The 22,558-nt window shown below is 40.5% G+C and overlaps 2 protein-coding genes across 3 annotated transcripts in view; one reads left to right on the top strand and one right to left on the bottom strand.

The window, feature by feature from the left end:
* The window catches only part of LOC119650753 (glycerol-3-phosphate acyltransferase 1, mitochondrial), a 44,199-nt gene extending 41,805 nt beyond the window's left edge, over positions 1–2,394 (top strand). For both annotated transcript variants that reach the window (XM_038053847.1, XM_038053848.1), the window contains 3 exons: positions 1,498–1,659; positions 1,719–2,028; positions 2,088–2,394. In XM_038053847.1, the coding sequence (XP_037909775.1) occupies positions 1,498–1,659; positions 1,719–2,028; positions 2,088–2,278 (663 nt within the window). In that variant the 3' untranslated portion in view covers positions 2,279–2,394. The remainder of the gene's footprint in view (positions 1–1,497; positions 1,660–1,718; positions 2,029–2,087) is intronic.
* An 8,060-nt stretch (positions 2,395–10,454) lies between these two features.
* On the bottom strand, positions 10,455–22,423 carry LOC119652679 (probable histone-lysine N-methyltransferase Mes-4). The gene is made up of 6 exons (XM_038056950.1): positions 22,111–22,423; positions 21,912–22,058; positions 20,945–21,857; positions 11,212–13,387; positions 10,979–11,092; positions 10,455–10,921 (listed from the first exon to the last, which is right to left on the bottom strand). The coding sequence occupies exons 1-6, from the start codon at positions 22,151–22,153 to the stop codon at positions 10,829–10,831; spliced, it is 3,486 nt and encodes a 1,161-aa protein (XP_037912878.1). The 5' UTR covers positions 22,154–22,423; the 3' UTR covers positions 10,455–10,828.
* Between the last annotated feature and the right edge of the window lie 135 nt (positions 22,424–22,558).

The raw sequence follows: 22,558 nt of genomic DNA, 5'->3' as shown, positions 1-22,558 counted from the left end.
AATGTCCTGGAAAGTGGAATAGTTCCAGTGCAGATATTAAAGACAGACATTAAATTGATATTTTCGACTTGAAATTCGTTTCTGGCATCAGTAACACCAGCAATAAAATCAAATTCTTTGATCCTTTTGTTATTGTGCTCATTGAATGCGTTGGTTTATTTTAGGTCTTTGCATATTTCCCTTCATTATGAGGAAGACAATTTTTCACTAGCAGTTGTCAGTGAATTAAAAAGAAGAACGTGATTTTCTTCACATTTACGATTTCTTAAGAGCAAATAAGTTTTTGGGTTTCATAAAATTGATGATTCGTGCAAAGGCTGGAAAATTTAGTGGCCTTTTCTGTGAAACTTCGGTGGTACTAGCATGCCCTGGCCCTTGTCGATGGTTGTGACGACTTATTAATCGATCGAACCAGGTGAAACACCTGGTTTGTCACGTAACACCTCCCCCAATCGCGGGTAGCACGCGGGCTTCATTGATTTTATCGACGGTGGTGGTCAACGTGTCCCATGGACACCGAATCCGTATATATCAGAATGGCCTGGTCTCTGCAACACAAAAACCAGCAGCTCGGTGTCGATTGTCACTACATCTCGTGCCGCAAATGACTTGATATGCGGTCACCTAGCTTTAGCGCTTTCAGTAATTTGGCTTTGCGTTTCCCAGTGACAGACATTTAATGAGTTGCTCCTTCAGATTTTTAGAATAGCCAAGCTCAATCGCCTCTTCATCTAGTCCGACAAGCACGTAGTTAAGTCGAAGATAATTTTCATCCCTTTATCTCCTTTGTGTTTCCTCCAAATGCTTTTCAATGTCTTCCCAGTAGCTGTTCCCACTTTGATTTTGTATGAATTGATAATCGCCTTCAATCGTTCCAAACCGTCCACATCACTGAGAAAGGCTTCCCTGCAGTCAGCGTTTAATACGCCTTCTGGATCTAAGCTTCTCGTTTTCACCAGCAGTGTTTTTTCCGGCTTCCAAGTTCTTGGATATTTCCTTCACTGTATAACCAGCGAAAATGGCAGCAATGACCATGTCGCTGATGGTTGTTCATCTCGTAGGCACCGCCGTAGAAGGCGACTGCCGCACACACAAAGTATACGAAGACAAACAATAAAAGAAAAAGTCCAACGTACGGTGAGCGCAATCGAGAATAAATTACTAATTTTCGACTCAAGAGTGTCGCATTTATCGTCGATTTCACGCATTTCCCGTTCACCGATTTCCGTTCTAATTGCCGGGTTGATTTATGGAAGTTATATATATTTCGTTTCTTTTGTCGTTCCGATGGATTTTGTTTCTTTCCACTTAATAATCACTTTTCATAGGTTCACTATTGCATTCTTCCTTTATCACGGGGTCCTGTTTCGTCAATTTCTAATAGTTCCATTCTACCAATCAGTTTCATTTCATGTAATTTTGACCTGTTAGGAAGCAACTACACATCCATTCTTTTCAATAAATCCAAAACACTCAAATAATTTCTATTTATTTCAGGATAAAAGAATAACAAGAAAAAGACTGAAGGAACATTGTATCAATCATTGTGATATTCTTCGTTATGAATTTATTTTAAGTAAGCCAACCCAAAATTTGGATCAGCTTCTTGATGAAGCCATAGACGTCCTGCGCGAAGAAGACATCGTCATCTTACCAGAGGTTGGTTTGCTTCATAATGTAACTGATTAGACCTTATAAATTTACTTTTCGCTTTACAGAATAAAAGCTACAACGAAATGGAAATGCATAGTCGAAGAATAGCCAGCTACGTTGAAAACACAATGTGGGATGACGACGATGACGCTAACGTTTACAATGAAATGACCGAAGAAGTAATACGTTTAGCGTCCGATAAAAAGGAAGAAATCGATGCATACATAGCAATCCTAGCTCCATATGGTTTTACATATCTGGTGGTAGTTAATTTACTTGTTGAATTAATTGGAAATTCTACGTTAGAATCGGATTTCATCAAAACATGCATTAAGGAACTGACAAGGCAGATAGAGTGTGGCGAATGTCCCTATAGTATGTTAATATGTCGTCCATTATCCAACGCTCCCAGTATACATTATTGCTATTTTCAGGTGAAAGCGTTTCTATGGACTCAATCAAGAATTGCCTGAAACTTTTAGAGAAATGGGAAGTTTTAGAAGTTTCAAGCACCCATGGTTTGCGGTTGTTAGCGTTAGAACCAGCATATGAATCGTTATCCGGTATTGAAGGGCTAATCGAGAAATTTGAATCATACGTTTGTAGAGCCGAAAGCGAATGTTAATATAGAGTTAGTCGAGCACAATAAGGAAATAACATTTTAGCGGACTGACCATAATTTTCATACATCAATTGTTTATTAAGAAATAAAATGAAATGCAAATTTTAATTTTAAATATATTTTGAATTTAATTGAATCGATATTAATATCAAGACATTTTCAGAATAAGTCGAGCATAACAAACAAAGATGAACTTGTTAATGACTTTCGAAAATTAAAAATTATAACCATTGACTTCTCTCTAAGCAGGTGAATAAGACAATTTTTCCTTTCTTAATAACACATTGTGGAAAGATGTGAACCTAGCAGTTGTCACCAGTTGGAGGCACGAGGAAGGAGGAGGTGGCGGAAAAGGCAACGAAGGGCAGCCTCGGAGAGAATGTTACGTAGACCAGAAGGGATACTTTTTATTCAAGCTTTGTTTTAATTTGAAATAATATCCAGTCAAAGACTTCCGTGGCTGTTATTTTCCCATCGTTTTTTTTGTACTCTTGCGGAAAGTGATGGCCGGACTAGAATGAGTGACAAAGTATGAAGAAGACGAGATAGTTCTCGAGATCTGGTACGACGAAAATTTACCACCTCTTCAATTAGGGCCTGGTTATGACCTTTCAGACAGCAAAACGCTATAAAAGGAAAATTTAACCAAATATACATTAGAAATTCAGAAATTACCAACTGGATGATTGGTTAGCAGCAGAAATTCAATAAAACCTTTTTTGATAAACTTAATGTGAATGTTTTGCAACATCGGACCTGCTTCTCATTGTGGTGTTCACAATGTAAGAGCTGTGAGTAGGCTCACTCTTCTATCGAATGACTGCTCTTTTTAATCCTTCACCAATTAGCTAACTTTAAGGATCAACAATTTACAAGACAAGGAGCAACACTGAATCGAAGAAACAAAGCAAAGATATTAGAATGGCAATGACCAGGTAAAGCTACTAAAACTTGGTAAAGCCGACAAAGGGAATTAAAATGGTGGAAAAAATAACAGGGGCAAACTCATACCAACATTTCAATGAAGAAAAACATATATGCGATATGGAGGAGCAACTTTTTTTTTGCTGGATAAGGCCATGTAGGGTATCAAATGAAAGGGCTCAATTGAAATCTGAAAAAATTACAGTTATGCATCGATACAAAATCTACGCCTTCATGAATAAGAAAATCAACCGTTGAGAAGTGGTTTAAACGAAGCGAAATGAGCATGGAGGACGATGCACGCATTGGACACCCCGGCGAAAACATCATAAAAGTCCACAAAATAGCTTTCGATGGCAGCAGCGTGAAACTCATCTAGATAGGTCAGGCTCTACAGATATCAAAAGAATGCGTTGGATATATCATGAATGAATATTTGGGTATATGAAAGCTCTGTTCAAAGTGGGTGCCGCGCGAGCTCCATAAAAAAACCCGAATTCATGCATCGATATGTGACGGTGGACGTCAGCAGCAGCAGTTATCTATACGGACCTTACACACTACTTCCACCAACATGACAAGATTACTCGAAATTCCTAAATATTCCATAATTTATAATAAGTAACGCCCGATGACAGCAAAATTCAAATTACCCGGAGCCGAGAGCTAAAGATTGATGGAAAGACAAAGTACTGAGCGAAAGTCGAATAAAGTTCAAAATAGTTCACTCGATACATTCCCATGCAGTGGGAGAAACTTTAAGACTTTTAAGTCCAATATAGTTAGGGCTAATGTCACGATACGATTCAGTCTTCTCCAGTCAAAAAGTCGCCACCATACTCAATCTTTTCCTCAACTGCGTGCATTTCTCGAGCGGGTCTTTTTCAGCGGCACGCCTTACCATCTAATTGGAAGGGATATATCTTAGTTCCACAAGAAAAAATAATCTTTAAATTCTAAAATAATTTTAAAGGTTGAATTTCCAACCTATCGCCGGAGAAGGTGAGGAGTTTATGGGGAGATGGAGCAGTTATTTTTAAATAATATGATTAATTTTGAATTTTCAATCTAAACCCCAGAGGATGGGAAGAGTATATGGGAGGGGGGGCTAAAATGTATGGTACCTCAAAATGGTTGTATTTTGATATCTTTGCATTATGAATTTCTTTCTCTTTAATATTCTTAAAATTATAATACATGGTTCAGGCCGATTTTTTCGGATACCCGCTGCACTGCTTATCGAAGACACCACATGCTTGCTTTAGGCTTTCCATAGGCCCGGTACTGCATAAACGGGCTTATGGGTGACAAGTAACGTTTTTTTTTGTGTGGATATTGATTCAGTTATTTTCTGCGTTTTAGAGTCATTTGCACAAATGGCTTGCTAATTTTCAAAATTTTTAAGATTTTGCGAGTGCATTCGCCATTTTGGGCTTGAATTAATATATTTGTGATAACTGAAATTTCTTTTACGCATTTGCACAAGAATATATATTAGCCGTAGACGCTCAAATAGACACGAGTGGATTTCACAATTATACGATTTTCTGAAATTTAGGTACCGTTATCACAATCACAAAGTTCTGGTGCAAAACTGGTCCAATGGACTATTTGCGTATTTCTTGCAAAATTCAGAAAATCGATTTTCAGAGATTCTAGAATACAAAAAAATATCACATGAAATCTTTGTGTATAAAATACACATTTAAAGAGATTTCAGTTCGTTTTTGGTTCGTAATATCCTTTGAATCAGTTTTGTACCATATTGTATGTCCTATCCGCTCCACTTCCGCATTCTAATCAACATGGCCATCTAGCTTGTAAGCCGAAAAAGTGTTGGATATTGTCTCAGCTCGAAATAATCCCATGACATGATGACAGATATGAGTTGATGAAAATTTGGATGTTTCGAGTAATAGTGGCGGGTACTTTCCATGTCCTGCTTCCATAGAACACCACATGGGAAGCATTGACGCGGAACAGTTTAAACTTGATATTGATGTGTTTCTATTTCTATATTAAAAGATCAGTGATGGCGGACCTAGCATTGTTAATGCATCGCGTTCGGTGCTACTCTCGGCAAAGAAAACATTACCTGGGTATACTACATAAACTCGACACGCAAGAAGAATCGCGCCTGGTCGGCTATGCAGATGATGTTGCCATATGCGCTATCGAACAGGCGCAAAGCACACTTGGCATATTGATACGACGGGTAAGCGGATGGATGACTTCTCATTGTCTCAACTTTGCACTGGAAAAAAACCGAAGTAGTCCTCCTGACTAAAAGAAGAGTTCCGACCCTGCACCCATATCGTTCGATGAATAGATAATCGAGTCAAAATCAGTGATAAAGTACCTTTGACTTCTAACTCAAAGATGAGCTTTTTTGAGCAAATCAAAGCAGAAGCGAACAAGGGTGTAGCTGGAGTTTCGGCATTAAGCGGGCTAATGGCAAGTATTGCGGATTATACGTCTAACAAGCGACGCCTACTGATAAGTTCAAAGCAGTCTGTCCTGGTCTACGGTTCAGAGGAATGGGCTGACGCTTTTGGCAAGGAGGTATATCGTAACCGTCTCGCGCAAATACAGATACATGGACCCTTGCGGGTGGTGACTGCGTACCGCACTATCTCTGAACCGACCGCGGAGGTGTCCGCGAGAGTAATCCCGTCGCCCTTCTTGCTAAACAGCGTAAAGCCATATACAAGCGCAAGAGAGAAGAGCTAAGGGAGGTGGTTGCACGTAAAGAACGGCAACGCACCATGAATGAGTGACAGTTATCTTGGCAAAATAAAACTAAAGGCAGATGGACTGCGCGCCAAATTGACAACTTAGGTGCGTGGCTGAATTGGAAGCACTACGAGACCGACTATTTCCTTATACATTTCTTTAGTGGGCATGGAGGTTTTCAGTCTTACCTTCACAAGATTGGAAATGCACGATCTCCGGATTGTGTGTTTTGCAATGGAGTTGTGGACGATGCCCATCACACCTTTTTCTCTTGTGGAAGGTGGGATGGAATTCGTCAACAACTCTTAAACACAGGGGATCTCTTTCCAGACAACATTGTCGAGAAAATGCTAAGGAGCGCTGACAGATGGAGCCGTGTTGCGGACTGCCTCCTGAAAACCGTCTTCGGGCGGGCCAAGAGTATGTAGGATCAAGATTGTTAGTAGTTTGATCCAATTGGTTAGGATCAATTTGCTTGCTGGTCATTTTTTACAAGCGAATCTGGCGACGAGTGAACCGAAGCAACAGTCCGAAGACCGTCCTTTCTGTACTGGAAAAGTTGTTAATAGAACTCCAAGCCAATGGGGAGCTTGGTTTTAAGTATGCGGGCTCTGAATAACTTGGGCACCTTCAATTTAGGATAAACCTCCTACCTTGGTGGTTTTCCGCATTACTCATGTTCTCCAAGGAAAAAATGCCGACCGCCAGAAACCACAAAGAAGCGGATATCTGGAGTCCTGCTCAAAAGCCAGTACCAGAAGATCACACATATTCTAAGCAAGATTGTAAGGAATAAAGAATACCAAGCGATTGTAGAAGAATACAACAACAAACGTCTGGCAAACAAGGAGAAGACGGAACGTACAGTCTTCGAACAACAAAGTAAAAGGAGCATTTTGCAAATGACAATGGCCGACGGATGAGGTACGCACTGTGAAACCCTTTAGCGACGTGTAGCGCTAGCGGATGATAATTCCGCTACTGATAAACTGGCACCGGAGGTGTGGACCAGCGTTGAGGCTAGGCCGTTAAAGATGGTTATCGAGCATCTCCTGAATGGCAAAGGGGAACAGGGGGGATTGTGGTTTTATTCCTCCCTGGTGCACCTGGTGCAAAGGGGAACAGGGGGGATTGTGGTTTTATTCCTCCCTGGTGCACCTTGGTTTCAACATGATAGCATGCGAAGACTAATTCTATAGAGATTTCGTTCGTGCATTGCTAAGAACAGCGCCGCCTGAAAAAACATGAAGCCCAAAGTTGTCCCATACTACGAGATTTACAGTAGACTGGTTGCGCGCATCTGGTTAGCGGAAAATCATATGGATAAGGACCAGCTCAATCAAACATTACATTTTCAAAACTCACGATCTCAATTGTGGACATAAAACAAAAGGAACCCCAGGTGAATAATCAACCTGTCTTGGTAGTAATTTTTCCAGCATGATAGCGTCGTTCGTTATTGAAATACAGAGCAACTTATACATCCATCTTCAAAAAAGGTGTTTTCCTTCTTCCACGTTAGAGGGCGCTGTGATCATCTTAAAGAAAAAATGTAACCGGGATTTTAACATGCAGACTTAACCACTGTCCACAAACCAGGATTATTAAAAAACATTGAAAGCTAAATGTTTTGTGTTGTTTTCAAGGTTTCTTTAATGAATAAAAAAACTTATGAATGAATCGGAATTATCCTAGTTTGCGGACCGTAGAAATATGTTCTGAATAAGTCCTGGAAATTTCAAAGAATTTCATTGGCTAGATTTTGAGCTATGGTGGCAGCAGATTTTCCACATGCACTTTCGAGAAAAACGCATTTTGAAACTAGAATGCGATTTTCAACCATAAAATCTTAACTGACCGCTAATCTTCCTATGATTTAAGCGAGGTCATTCTAACGTCATTTGGACCGATAAATACGCGCTTTATTACCGCGATAGACGTAAACCTGGCATGTGACATTTTACCTGTTTAACACTGTAATTTCCCAACGACTCCGAATATCAAAAAATCACTTTGACCATATATTCTACACTATATCTAGATATAATTGATGCCAAAAAAACCTCTGTACTTAGTAGCAACCTCCTTTCGGTTATGGAAATATTGAATGGGCTGACGAACTGACTAGGTGGGGCTCTGCTCTTTGCAACCTCTTGGTGGGCGCAGTTGACATCCAATTGGCGACTGTCAGGCATTCAATTTAAGCACTTCTTAAAGGCCGCTAACTCCGGATGGTGAATGCTTACTACCTGCGTCACGTCAAGGAGGATTTGGCACACCTATAGCAAGACCCGATCGCACGAGTTCTTGTACCAGACGCGTGCAAATACGTACAGGATTACAGCAAAGTGTATGAGGCACTTGTGTATGGAGTACCGTACTGCCAGACTTGGCATACTTAACAATTCACATTGCAGCTGCCGAAAGGGGGAAAGCCCTCAGACACTTTCCTGCAATTGTCCAGGTCTACCTAGAGACAGGTTGCGAACGCCAAGGAAACAATTTTTGGGGATCTCCAATCTCTATCTCTATTTGCAGGTTGAGGGAACTGCCATATTTCATGAATGCTACAGGTTGGCTCCGAAAATCTGAGCCGACTGGACTCCAATTCCTTGCTCTTTACAAAGCCGTGATGGTATTAGGGCTTTGCTCACAGGGAGAGATTTTCTCTATTATGACTGCTGGTAATGGTCATCTTTGCGCAAGCATCTGAAGACGAAGAAATAATTATCGGCAAGTTTACAGATATAGTATGATACTACCTGAATGTTATTCTGCGGATAATTCACAGTTGGTGCCTTCGTAATGGGCTTACAATGAACGTTGACTACTAGTTATGCTCATTAGGAACACTAGGTGGGGCGGCTAGACGCTATCGACATAATTAGTGATGATACTCCAGTTAATACAGTCAAGTATTTAGGAGCGCAACGTGATTCCCAGCTAAGTGGGGGCACTATACCCAGGAACAATATTAGAAATCCTCCAAATTGCTCTGATACTGTAGAATAGAAAAGACCTGCGAACCTTCACCCCACCTTGCTTGCACGCATCGTCTGACGGTCGAGGTTGAGCATTGTAAACAGCATAAAGCTGCTAGCACAGATTTGAAAGCTCGGTTATCTAAGTATTACTGTAGCGACGACAAGTATCCCATCCCATACATAACCCCCAATAATTTGAAGAGCAAGCAACGGGCGACTTTTATAGGCTACATACGATTGGCACGTGAAAAGTTGACCAATTGGATGATCATGCGCCCATCTAGAAATTTCTGTTGCCTGTTGATTATGTGATTTTCAAATTTGCCCTTGAGGAGAAATACTCTATCGTAATCACCAGAAGGGGAGAATGGTCGACATATTGCCGGTAGTCTTTTGGAATTGCTGCAACTCCTCAAATCTCACAAACTACGCTAATCTAAACACTAAAGGTGGACGGATTCCACACACAGGGACAAACACGAATTCTCATGTCGATGTGCAAAAGGAACTGATAAACGGCTTTGAAACAAGGAGATGGCCTGGTCCCTATACAATTTTTCTTACTGTCTTTCGCTTAACTACAGCAGCAAAGGAAGTTGCATTCAAAATCAAGGAATAAAAAAACATATGTATATGTTAACCCAAGCCAACAGACAATTAAGGGAACTTATCAGTCAATAGTTTTTTGCATTTAAAATTAATAAATTTTTACATTTCAAATGGTCGTAGACCTTTTCTGAAACTTTGAGCGCGTTTACCTCGATAGATTTAAAACTAATTTTTTTATCAAAATAATCGCTGGGGGCTAAATCTGGTGAATATACTTGATGGGAGAACAAACTGTTTTCCGATTCAACTTCTGATCGGGCCCGAGCATGGCACTCGCCTAGTAGAAAACTTCTTCATGCACAGTTCACGTTCAGTTATCTTTCAACTTCCAAAAAAGGGTTGTGATCTGAACGAGGTGCATCACCAGCGCTCTTGCGATCTTTTTTTGAATCAGAAACCCACTGCTTGTCTATTGAATATAATGGAGAAGACTTTCAGTGATGAATCCATTTCTTCCTTGATTTGAAGCGGTGCTAGGTCTTTCAAATAGAAATATTTGGTGATAGCACGCTTCTCAGCGTTATAGAATACCAGTAAAAAATTAAACATCCGGAAGTCTTTTACCCCGTCCTCGTATGATTTACGTTAAAAGGTAGAATCCCTTAGAAGGAAAGCATGTAGGATAGGAGGATTCTACTGAGCCGAAGAACAGACTGCTTGTGGTACTTCCAACTAAAGGATAGGTTATTGAACTGCGATATCTGCGATACCTTGGAAACCAAGAACTGATTTAGTCGGTCGAGTAATTGAAGAAGTTCACAATGCTAACCCTGTCGTAGCAGTTTACTAGACTAAACTACTTTCATATATGGAAAATATTACGTCATTATTTTTAGGGGTTAGTCGGTGACAGATATTCTTGAATTGTTCGCTTGCTCGCTAAAGGCTCAAAGGAAATAGATTATTATGGAAAACGAAAAAAATGTTCATAATTTTCTTGTACGAAACTATATTTGACCAATAAATTACAAGATATAACTCTATCAATAAATTGATTTACACGCGAGAAAATGCCTTGCTATTTATCTCATAATATTAACAAAGAATCCTATATAAAAATAGACTACATCGGTTAAAACTTACATATATGTGGGAGAAAAATTAATAACGATGTCAACAGTTTCAAATAGACTACACGCGTTTCACTTCCAACATTTCCACTAACGACTTAACCAAGCTGCTTTGAACGACATGTTTAAAAATGATTTTTTTTTGGTAACATCTGAACTTATTTTTCCCAGGAAGTTTATGTTATTACTTAAACAGTTTCAATTGCTCATGCGAATGAATGATTATGAACGGTTTACATGTGTGTCGTTGAACGTCTCTCCCTTGCTTTAAGTTTACTTTTGCTTCTGGGTGCCGATGTCGATTTGGGCGTTGATTTCTCTTTTTCCTGAAACGAACACCAATGAGTTTCTACAGTTAAGTGGACGATTCCGAATATATTTACATTCTCTTTATATTTAGAGCCGATGAAACCTGAACATCTTTCTGATCCACAATGACATATCTTTTTACTACTTCCCAAGCATTCCAAATTATAGTTGAACGTCAACTCAGTTTTCTGAAAAATCATCAAAATACCATTGAAAAGTTTCCGCAATCTTTACCCTCCTGTTGAGTCAATCGAGCTTGTTCAGATCAAACGTTTTGTAAACCTAAGCAAATGCCTACGATACTTACCGCTGGTATGTCCTTGATTGCAAAAAGTCCTATTCGTGTTAAACCATTCACTGTCCACTTCTGTGTCTCACAATTCGGTTCGCAGGAATGGTTCATGAATCTTGCCATGTTTCCCTTGGGGCCAGCGTCAATTATATAATCTTTCTCCAAAGTCAGAAAATAATAATTCTCATCCTTTTCTTCTTGCTTTTGAGCGATTCGCCTCTGAAATTCTGCATCATCAATTACCTCTCCCACGTATTCAATAATAAAAGCTCCACTTTTAATTTCGTTTTCACAAATCAAACCCCATCCGCGGCCATCTGTACAATAAACTTTCAACGGTGGGTATAGACGTTTCTCGAAAAGTTGATTTTGGCACTTAGGCCCAGCAGGGCATACCTTCGGATTACATTCGGTCATGAGTAGCCTATTTAAGCAACCCGAATAAGGGCCACAGGGATCCTCATCCTGGGGATTGCAGTCGCATGGCGTCAATTCACTTATGTCTGTTTCTTGCAATTTCACAGGAGGTACTGGACGGTTGAATTTTATTTTTGTATATGGCAGTGGTGCTAAGCCTTTGTCTTTCCTTGGATTTGCTTTCAACTGTTTGGTTTTCTTCAACAGCTCGGATATCTTTTTCGCTTCCTCTAAGCCTTGTTTGTAAGATTGGTTAATACCTTTCGTATTAGACACCTTTCCCCAATCCCCTTCTTGGTACAAAAATACTCTATTTCGGTTTATCCAAGTGTGATCATTGGTTCCGAAAAACCGAATGCAGAACTCACTCGATTCGTGTTTCTTTGTTTGCAAATTTTTTGGTACTTCAGGAGGAGGTATAATTATTGCTGGCCACCATCGATAATTGCCTAATTTCGCCCACACCATTTCACCATAAAGTGGTAGGCGCCCCGTTTCACATTCTTCACATATGTAATTACCATCTGGTTGCGGAATTTTAAGGCATTCCAAATGAAAAGCTGTTGGACATGTATCACAGCAGATTAGCCGGCCTCCGGCTGCACAAATGAAGCACCAGTTCGCATTTACATTAAGTTTGTCATGTTTGCCATGGCGAGGGCAAACAATTTGTGTGGCTGTGAGAAATTTTGTGCCTGCTGGTATACAGAACGAGTCAGAGTGATATGTTGCTGGGCATTCGACGCATCTCACCAGTTTTGATTTATCTATTTGGAAAAATTTTCCACGGGGGTCGTCAGAGACACACGTATGGCATACATGTGATGGACAAAGTAGACTTTCGATTTTTGCTGATGATTTAGTTATTTTTGATTGTGGCCAATATTTCAGGCATTCTATGTGATAGTGATAGGAACACCAATTAACGTGACACTTAATTATGTTTCCCGTGCCTTCTTCATGCTTTTTACAAACGAAGCATTTCGGGAATTCACCCGAGGAGCACTCTGAACACATTGGTTGGTTGTTTGTTATAGAATTTTCCATATTCACTCGATATTCTTCTAAATCTCCCGTTACATGCACGCTTCGAGAAGAATTATTACAATCTTTGTGAATCAAAGATTGGCAATTCCCACTACATTTAACTAGATTTGAGGGACAATGACAATCTTTACATACTGACTCTTTACTAAGGCCTTTGAAAAGATAATTCTTGCCAAGTTCCATGATGTCTTCAATGACTTCTTCTATCAGTTTTGAACCTTTCTTCTCCGATTTCGCGCTATCTGAACGATTTTCCGGTTGCATCGTCTTTTTCGGCGGAGCAGGAGGACTTTTACTTAATTCCCGCAATCGTGCCCCCAATTTCCGGATGTTCATGGTAGAGCGCCTTTCATCTGTACCTTGGGACAAACGTCGAAGACGCCATATTTTCCGTACATTTTCTTGCAAATGCTTTTCTAGCGTGGGGTTTTTCTTATTTAGAATGTACAGTCTAATTAGCTCGTAGAAAAGGGTGTACTCCTCGTCGTCGAACAGATGAGTGTCATCTGAACTATTTTCTATATTAAAAGCGGTTGTTTCATCTGAACCGAAACTAGTTTCCATTTTTACCCGTTTAACTTGTGCTTCGGCATGGGGGGCTCCTTCGCTTTCAATCCCGGGTGAGCGTTCTCTTTTGATTTTAGCATCTGGATTTAAAAGTGAATTATTTATGCGGCTCTCAGTAACCGATTGACGCCTTCGTAAACGTTCAGTTGTCATCATTTCCCTAGAATAAAGAGGAAAATTATGGGATGATTGATTTTCTAATAGAAATAATTACTGCATCAATCCATAAGGTATATAATCCCTTGATCAGTATTGACATTCTGACCTGGGTTTGCAATTTTCCAGTATCTCTATTTCGTAAGTGTTATGGAATATTACCAAAAATATTATTTGAATTATTGAACTAAATTCAAGTTACATTGAAGAAATGGACATATTTACAAATATTTACTAAATAACTGTGTTCATTGTCAGGAAATTTTGTCTACAAGCTTACTCTTTTAATTTCATGAATTCTGTTGCGCTAAATGCAAAACTTTGCAAAATATTAGTTGATTCGTTCTCATTTTAAAAATCAACCATAAGAAACCTGTTTTATTAGAGATTTTGGGTAGAAGCAATATAGGGGAGAGAAGAGATATATATAACATTTCAAAGATAACGGGATCATGATACATGTACATAAGCGAAGTCAAAACATTTGTCCTCCAAGGACAAAGCATGAGGAGAGTTTGCAATGTATGGAGAACGTAACAAAAAAGTGATTGGGGAACATTTAACTCGGAAAGTGCTAAAAGGTCAAAAGTGAAACACTTGCGAACACCTACACCGCAAAAAATAACCCATAGGGCGTTTGAGAAATTAGGATGAAGTTACAAGTCTGAATCATCAAGCAGTTCAGTTACTATTGGTATAAGGTACCACCTACCCACCTTATCAATAGTATTCCTTACTAATCTACCGATAAGAGAGTTTTTATGAGCAATTACTGAGGTGATTTGAATGAAAAGTGGGGCTCTGAAACACCTTCCTCGGAACTGTGTTAGGGAGGCACGGTCTTTATTTCCATAACGACAACGGTGACAGATTGGTGAGTTTCTGCAGTTTTCACAAGAGTGCCTCAATGCCAATTGGATTTAAACTAAAAACGTCAACGTACGGGCAGCTAAATTGACCACATTGCTGCTTTACGTAGGTTTGAAAACGTTCATAAGAATTATATTAAATATGATCTTTTCTCGCGTGCTACTCTGGTCGTCGGCCATGTCACGAAGGGACATCATAAGATCTGCCAGGCTGCTCTGAGAGCTACTCATTCACGATGGTAAGCAGCTGAAAAGTATGGTACAGTACGGGAATGAAGACTTAAAACGGGTCATAACAGAGAAATTGCACATATATTTTTGTGTATATATATACCTTCTAACTATAAGACGATATTCAATTTACCATAGATACATAGATATGTATAAATCCCTTTGGATACGAAGTAAAGCATAATTCGGAAGCATATTTATGTTTAAATTGTTTACATTGTGTACGTATATAATTACGTAAGCAATAATGTGCAATGCTTGTTTGTGTAGGATGAACAACAGCGAGAATTCCAACGATAAAGGTGGATACTGTGAATCTAAGCGAAGTAAGATGGTGGGATTCTGGTGGGTACATCTCCCTCTTGCCGCAATGTACTTTTGTACACGGTGTCGGATTCTTAGCAACGACTAACGCAAGGCGCACTCACTTGACCTGGGAGCCGGTTTCTGATTTTGGCTGCATGATTACGGTCCAGTTTAAGAAGCCTCACAATTCTACAGTGCACAAACGGAACCTTCCGATATTACACGCAGTTCAGGAAACGCTTCCTAAAGGTGACATTGTGATCATGATGGGTAATCTGAATGCCTAGTCGGGCTCTGAGAACACCTTGCTCGAACACGTGGTGGGGAAGCACAGCCTTGGGGACCGAAATGATAATGGTGGGAGGTTTATGGAGTTATGCAACTTCCACCGCCTCGTTATTGGTGGCACACTATTCGAGCACAGAGCTTGACATAAGGTCAACTGGGTTGTATCTGAGTAGATTTAAAAGTTGTATTCTGGATGCGCGTAACAAGAGAGGCACTGACATCGGGCTTGAAAGGGATTAATTGCTGACTGGTCGGCAGACATCCTCAGTCAAGCGATTGAGGGTATTGATAAGCATTAGGCCATCATCACAAATGTTTTTTTCTGGGGGTGCTCTGCAGTTTGCCGGACACGTTCCGAAGGAATGTCACAAAATCTGACTAATTGTGGAATCGTGAAGGCGGGTCGATGCATGAAAGAGCTTGACGGCTCTATTGACCGATGTGAGGGACGTGGGTGGTCGACTCCTCATTCGCGATAGCGAGCGATTAAAGAAAAAGAAGGCATGTGTGTATTTTGAGGTGGGAGAGAGGCAAAGCCTCTGAGCACTTAGACGCTCGTAGTCCAAATAGCAGGCATACTTCACCACGCTTCTTAAACGTATTACATCAGGAGTAGCTCTCTTGTTGATGAAATAGGTAGTCAGGGTAACATGCAGACGGACAATTCCCCCAAACAGAAGAGAAGTCATCTTGGCTATTATTGCGCTCAAACGGTATAATCACTGAACTTGATGGTCTCTTCACCGCGCTTGCAATTTCTCCTTTCGTATTGCATCGAGGTGAAATCTCCGAGGAATTTGAGGTCCAAAGTTGACTTCTTGTTATCGGTGACGTTCCTCATGCTGAAGTGGAGGTGTTCAATGGATCAAAATACGTTTCCTCAGACATCTCGACTAGGTTGGTGATAACTACTTGCTCTTTCATCATGGACCTTAATCAAATAGCTCTGGATTTGGAAAGAGAAGCAAGTAGAGTTGAATTGAAGATAAATAAAATAATATTCTAAGTCTAACGGTTCATCATAGTCTCTCTATCTGCATTTATAGGTAAAGCATAGAATGCGTTAGATCCGGATAGCTGAGTGGTTAGTGCGCAAGGCTGTCGTACGGAAGGTCGCGGTTCAAATCTCGCTGGTGGCAGTGGGATTTGTATCGTGATTTGACGTCGGATACCAGTCGACTCAGCTGTGAATGAGTACCTGAGTCAAATCGGGGTAATAATCTCGGTCGAGAGCAATGCTGACCACATTGCCTTCTAGTGTACCGTTACGGTCTTGAATGAAGTGCTCTAACACACTTCAAAGCCCTGATCCAACATGGATTGTTGCGCCAACGATTATTATTATATCTAGGAAACGTGGTTTTTGACGACGGTGGGAGCGAACAGGATGTCGCTCCACGCATTAAAACCGCTAGATCCACTTTCGCTGCCTTGTCTAGAATCTGGAAATGCACTTATCTCAACACCACGTTCAAGTTGAGACTGTTCTACGCTAATGTTCATCATGTATTACTATACTGGAGTAGCATAAAGAAAGTAATCCTCACTTTACTCAAGAGCTCCAAGCCGTTGTCAAAACTTCTCTGCGTTGTTTCATTGAGGAACGCTATCCTGATACTATTTACCCATAGACGATGTAATTACAAGGCGAAAGGTGCAATGGATAGGTCACACATTAAACAGGGGCTGCAATTGTTGACTGTGCCATGTAGTGGCCAAGATGGTCGACGAGTGGGTCGCCGGAGGAGCACTTAGCGCAGTGCGTAGAGGAAGAGTCCTGCGGGTAGTTGAAACGCACCCTGCACCATCAAGGGATCAACGGTAACCACACTGTCACATATTAAGGTAAACTGCAGAGATGGGCAACTGATGAGTGAGTCAACTCAATTGTGCTGTTCAATCCATTGATGTGTGAGTGGACTCACCACCACGACATGCATGCTATTGTCGGAAGCAGGGGCAATGTAAGTTATGGAGTTTCCAATGAAACAATTTGAATTTCAGAATTGAATCTTTATTTTATTCACTGCAAACTGCAGAGATGGGCAACTGATGAGCGAGTCAACTCAATTGTGCTGTTCAATCCATTGATGTGTGAGTGGACTCACCACCACGACATGCATGCTATTGTCGGAAGTAAGTTATGGAGTTTCCAATGAAACAATTTGAATTTCAGAATTAAATCTTTATTTTATTCACGGTTTCAATGCAACTACTTCCAATTTCACGTGTTAATTAAAATGTTACCTCCCGGCGGTAAATAGTTCGTTCCTCAAATAAATATTCCGTTTTAGGTCAATTTAACGCCTTAGACGCCTTAGAAAATCAAATCTCTAGGCAAATTCGCTTGAAATTTCTGGTCTTTTTAATATGGAATTGGATCGAGTGATTGTAAGTAGATGGAGTTGAGAATTATTACTCTGAGATTTGAAGTATGCGCTTCTTAACTTTATGGTGTGAATTACAGGTAAGTGCTGACTTAAGGAGTGTTTTCATTGTGGCAGAGATAGCAATGTGTTAACTTGTATATAGCCGCACCTAGACATATTTATTCAAAGAATAAATCTAGTCTTTCCCAAGATTCAAATTTTTGAATGTCAAATACCAGAAAACTAAAATCACAATAAATTAGGCATCTTTTTATGCTGAAATTAATTTAGATGTGTTTTATTGTATTGAACTGATTTTTAAGTTTTCGATACAAAATGTTCTTCAATGTTGACTCTTTTGAGTCGACTCAGATAAATGAGTGAGTCGAAATGAAGCGGAGGATGAGCAATTTCTTCTGTTGAAATCTGCTGAAACTATTTCCGCTCTCTATCCGTCCCGGGTCGTCGGTCCGTAATCAAAGAACTGTTCTTGTCATTGGTGCAACAGAATTGTCCAATATCCTGCGTGCGTTTGTGACGGCTTGACAGGTTGATACAGATATCTTTCGTTGTCCCGATTGTCGATCATAAAGATCTTCTTTGCTTCCCGGTTGGCATTCTTATAAATTCGAAGGGTTTCTTCTTACACTTTTATTTGGACATCGTCTTCTCGGTTGATGAACTGCTTACCAGACATGGTGATCCTGAGGGTAGCGTATATCGCTTTGTGGATTGTGCTTTTAGCTGAGATCATTTCTTCACTATTGTCAGGATATTGCCACCATTTGATTAGCGCACCAGTCTTATGAGGATATATGTAGTTGATATGTTTTTCTGTTCCCACTATTTCCCACTATGAAATCTAGGAAGGTGAGACAATCGTTAAATAAACCATGTATTGATAAGAACAAGGTGACTACGCCATCTTATTCACATAGCATGATGGTCCCAAGCCCAGGTAAAGGAGGAGGGTTTGAGGCAATGTACTTTGTACTATCTTCAGTAAAACAAAAAGAAAATGCTGAAATCAGGGAAAGCGATAAATATAGTTGGGGTTATTCCACTATGCTAAATCTTAACTGTTCTCTCTCAGTGACAGGTTCCGGCACTAAGCTTGAGAGAAATGTTAGGGCGTTCATCCCAGTCGACGCAGCAGAGCGGGCTCCAGTCCTGTCGAGAAATAGTCAACGTTTCTTGACGCATGGGCGGCGTTAGGGAACAGAACAAATACTTGTCTGCTAAAGCTAAATATCCGCACCCTCACTGGAAAGACCGAGGAACTCGCAAGAGCCCTTCGGAAAAGGCGTCATGGTCTGGTGTTAAAAGCTGCGACTAAGAACTCGAACGGGGCAAAAATCGTTATAAACTTCTCTGTTTCACTCGATATGTTCGCATTGCCATCTCTGATTTCCGTGATGTCATTAGAGAAGTTGATCGATTTAATGACCGACTGATGAAATTCACCATTATTTCAACTGATCGCACTATTCACTTCTTCACCGCATACGCACCACAAACAGGTCGAACTGATGCCAAAAAAGATGCTTTTTCGCTACTTTTCGATGCAAAGATCAAAGACGTGCTTGCTGATGACAATATCATCATTGCGCGCGAGCTTAATGGTCATGCGAGTGAAAAGGCAGACGATAATAGGTGACATGGGGGAAAATGGTTTGGAGCGCACAATGGAGGTGACTGATTCTTTTTTGTGATCGATGTATTAACGAACGTCTCAAGTTTAAAATTTACCGCAATGTTATCCGCTCTGTTGCCCTCTATGGTTCTGAATGTTGGACGACTACGAAAGACACTGAACGGCATCTTGCCGCAATGGAGATGCTACATTGGACTAGTGGCGTAGCACGCCTTGATCACATCCGAAATAAAGATATCCGCAATAAATATGGGGTTGAACCAATCGTGGGAAGGCTTCTTCGATGATATGGACATGTAATTCGCATTAACAAAAATTCACTTGCCAAAATTTGTGTGAACATCGAAGCCGACGGCAAGCAACCAAAAGACCGGCTGAAACAACGGTGGCTTGATACGCTGCATGGTGATTTTTTCCGAATCAGGCTTTTGATAGAACAACTAATCACGACGAGCCAACCGCGCTTGTGGACGAAGCAAAGGCTAAAGAAAAAGAAGAAGTATTGATAAGTACAAGGGCATGAGTGTCCTCAACATCGGATTTCTTGTAGAGCGCAGATATCAATGTGCCTCTTCCGAAGGACTCATGCGAGATCCTCCCCCTTTCCAGTGAAGGTACCAATGTTCATCGTTCAGACAGGGATTTGTTTGGTGGGGATTAATTTATTATGTCCTTGTGTTGCATCAAGAACCTTTGTTCATTTCTCGACAGACCCGAGGCGCATCGTGCCGAACCGACTGAGGTGAACACCCTAGCATTTCTCCGAGATTTCGTTCATGGGATCTAAAATTAGGAGAAATCGAGTAGGATTTTGCATAATGGAGTAGTGTACTTTATTTCCACCTTTCCGTAATTTTAGCATAGATTTTTTTTTACTGATTATAGTAAGTGAGCTGACAGTTTGACAGACAATTAGTTCAATTTGTGTGAGTTGGTTTTTGGATGTCATATTTTAATCGGGCCGGTGGTTGGCAGGTGAGAAAATTACCTTCACCCTACGGCACAACAACTTTTCCACATATTCAATGGTCTGTATCTCGAGATACTAATTAATTTCTAGAATTTAAATCCATCAACGCTAATATTGCAAGCATTTCTCGATGCAACGCCTCTTATCTTTCCTACAATGCCATAAAGTATATAGGAGACAAGTGGCTAGAATCATCATCTTTGCACGACAACGGGTCTCCTGATGCCCTCGTCTAATCGGATCAACTGAACCGCCCGCCGTAGCCTGTTAAGCCCATCTTAATCCCCGATTAGTCATGATCTTGTTCAAAGGCTTTGTTGTTATACATGCTTCCAATAATAAATGCGCGATAGGATCAGGAAAATACTCGGGAGAACACACCAAGGGAGTAGTTGCGACAGCGATATTGAATATTCCATTTGGGGAGGCCAATAGGCACTTATCATCGAGGCTCAAATTTGGTGATGATAGAATGTCGTTTAAATTTTTTTTTGGAATTTTTAAAATATGTTTCACATATTACATATAAAGTGTGAAAAATTTTCTTTTAAAATAGTGGCAGAAAGACACGTATTTTCAATTATTTCTAAAATTAAAGCTTTTTCGATTTTCACCATTTCGACGAATCGTTTACGTTATATTATCACGAGATTGAGTAAGTTAACGCAGCGAGCACCATGTTCTAGTAAAATCAATGCAAATGCATATGCATCCTTCGCTTGTTAACAAGTAGCACCACACATGCGAATAGTACAGCTAGAATGACTTTTCTCTTGAAACAAGATTATTTTGTGGTCCTTCATTCAAAATATTTTACCTAAAATACTACGCTTTCAACTAAATCACGTAAATTTTTAGGAAACTATAAACTTACCGACTTTTCTCCAAAACCATATCGAAAATGCGCTGCCGTTCTTCATTAGGATGCGCACTCACTTCATCTGCCTCGGCTACAGCCTTCTCCCAAGTGAACTTCTTCTTCATATTCACTTCAAATGCACGAGATATGGAATGTTTCTTACCGAATTTCCTTAGGAATTCCTCGCCTCGTTTATCAAAATCTTCACGGCCACTATAAGGCAGCATATTGGATTTATGTACCCAACTACGCCGACCATTGTCCCCAAAAAACCTCACATGGATTTTTACACTTCGTCTTTGCACTTTGTTGTTGTTCAGAACAATTGTTCGCCCGTTCGGATCAGGCCAGACGATGCAAGGCCAATAAGGGAAGGGCGATATTCTCGCCCAAAAGATGTCACCAGACTGTACAGGAAAATCAATTTCCAAATCGATGGACGATCCTTTCGCACTGTCTGTCGAGTGAGAAGATGGTGATTTGAGGTAGGGCAGAAAGCTGCCGGAATATCTCGGTTCGTCGTTAAAGTCAAGGAAGTCGTTGTTCTCCTCTGTAGGTTCATTGTTGTTGATTGTACTTATGCCTAGCTCCTTAAATAGAGCTGCCTCTTTATCCTTTTCAGATTCCGGGCTTTCTGTACTCTCTCGGCTACTGTTGTTAGCAAGCATTTTGTTCTTCTTGATGAGCTTCTCAATAGGGCTCTCGTACGGGGCGATCTTCTGGACATAGCCATTCGACTGGGCTACATACTTAACTTTCGGTGGAGTTCTCCTAACGTAGCAAGCGATCTGCGTTGGTAAAAAGTCATCGTCCTCCTTAAGCTTCTGTGCACGGCCGTAGCGACTGCGTTTCCCGGTCACAACGCCAAAGCCAATATATTCCGGACTCAAACTTGACTGCAACTTTTCGAGCTGATTTTTCCGTCGCTCTGAAAGAAACGTATTCAATACTAATTGGCCATTGTGAGAATCATAATTCTCACTTCTTTCCGGAGATTGTGGTTGGTCTAAGGAAGCGGGCAAACTATGTCTCTTTACATTTTTTGATTTCCTTTGGTCAGCAAAACTCCTGGATAGCTTTACTCTTGATTTTTGTACTTTAATTCCGTCACATTTCGATTTCACGCGAACTGAAAGTAAACAACGTACAACTAAACTGAATAAACCAAGCCAAAGACATACTTTCACTCTTATTATTAATCACTGCTGCAGGAGTTCTTCGCATTATCAAATTTTTCTGATGCTTATTGGGAAGAACTTAGAACATTTGCCTGCATCAATCCACTCGGAACGCTTTTGGCGGGAACGCGTCTGTCAAAGGAATGGCTACAGTGTCAAAGCGATTTCATGAACGGGCCGTGGTTGCAGATCGCGTGGTATGTGTTCGATTGTAAATAAATTGATCACTTGAGTAAGAACTTTGAAATTCAAAATAATGTATCCTAATTTAAGTTAAGTCACGTTTTCAAGTGATGACCCGGCACGAAAAGGAATTCCACAGTCGCGCTTTACTGTCTTCTTCTTATTAGCATCATAGCCGGCACCATAAGAAGGTAGGGCAAGATGAGCGCGGGAAATGGCGAGTATTGTCGATTTCAACGGAGAGGTCATTTTTTGACAGCACGTACAT

This window comes from Hermetia illucens, chromosome 3 (assembly GCF_905115235.1).
Source record: "Hermetia illucens chromosome 3, iHerIll2.2.curated.20191125, whole genome shotgun sequence".
NCBI classification, from domain to species: Eukaryota; Metazoa; Arthropoda; class Insecta; order Diptera; family Stratiomyidae; genus Hermetia; species Hermetia illucens.
This window is presented reverse-complemented; position numbering and strand designations above follow the sequence as displayed.

Bases quoted from the DNA above. Each gene is read 5' to 3' on its own strand.
- LOC119652679 (XM_038056950.1), bottom strand. From the start codon at position 22,153: ATGCGAAGAACTCCTGCAGCAGTGATTAATAATAAGAGTGAAA. The intron at 21,858-21,911 runs GTGAGAATTATG...CGTTTCTTTCAG, and splicing joins ACCACAATCTCCGGAAAGAA to AGCGACGGAAAAATCAGCTC. The intron at 10,922-10,978 runs GTAAATATATTC...TGTTCGTTTCAG, and splicing joins GCTCTAAATATAAAGAGAAT to GAAAAAGAGAAATCAACGCC.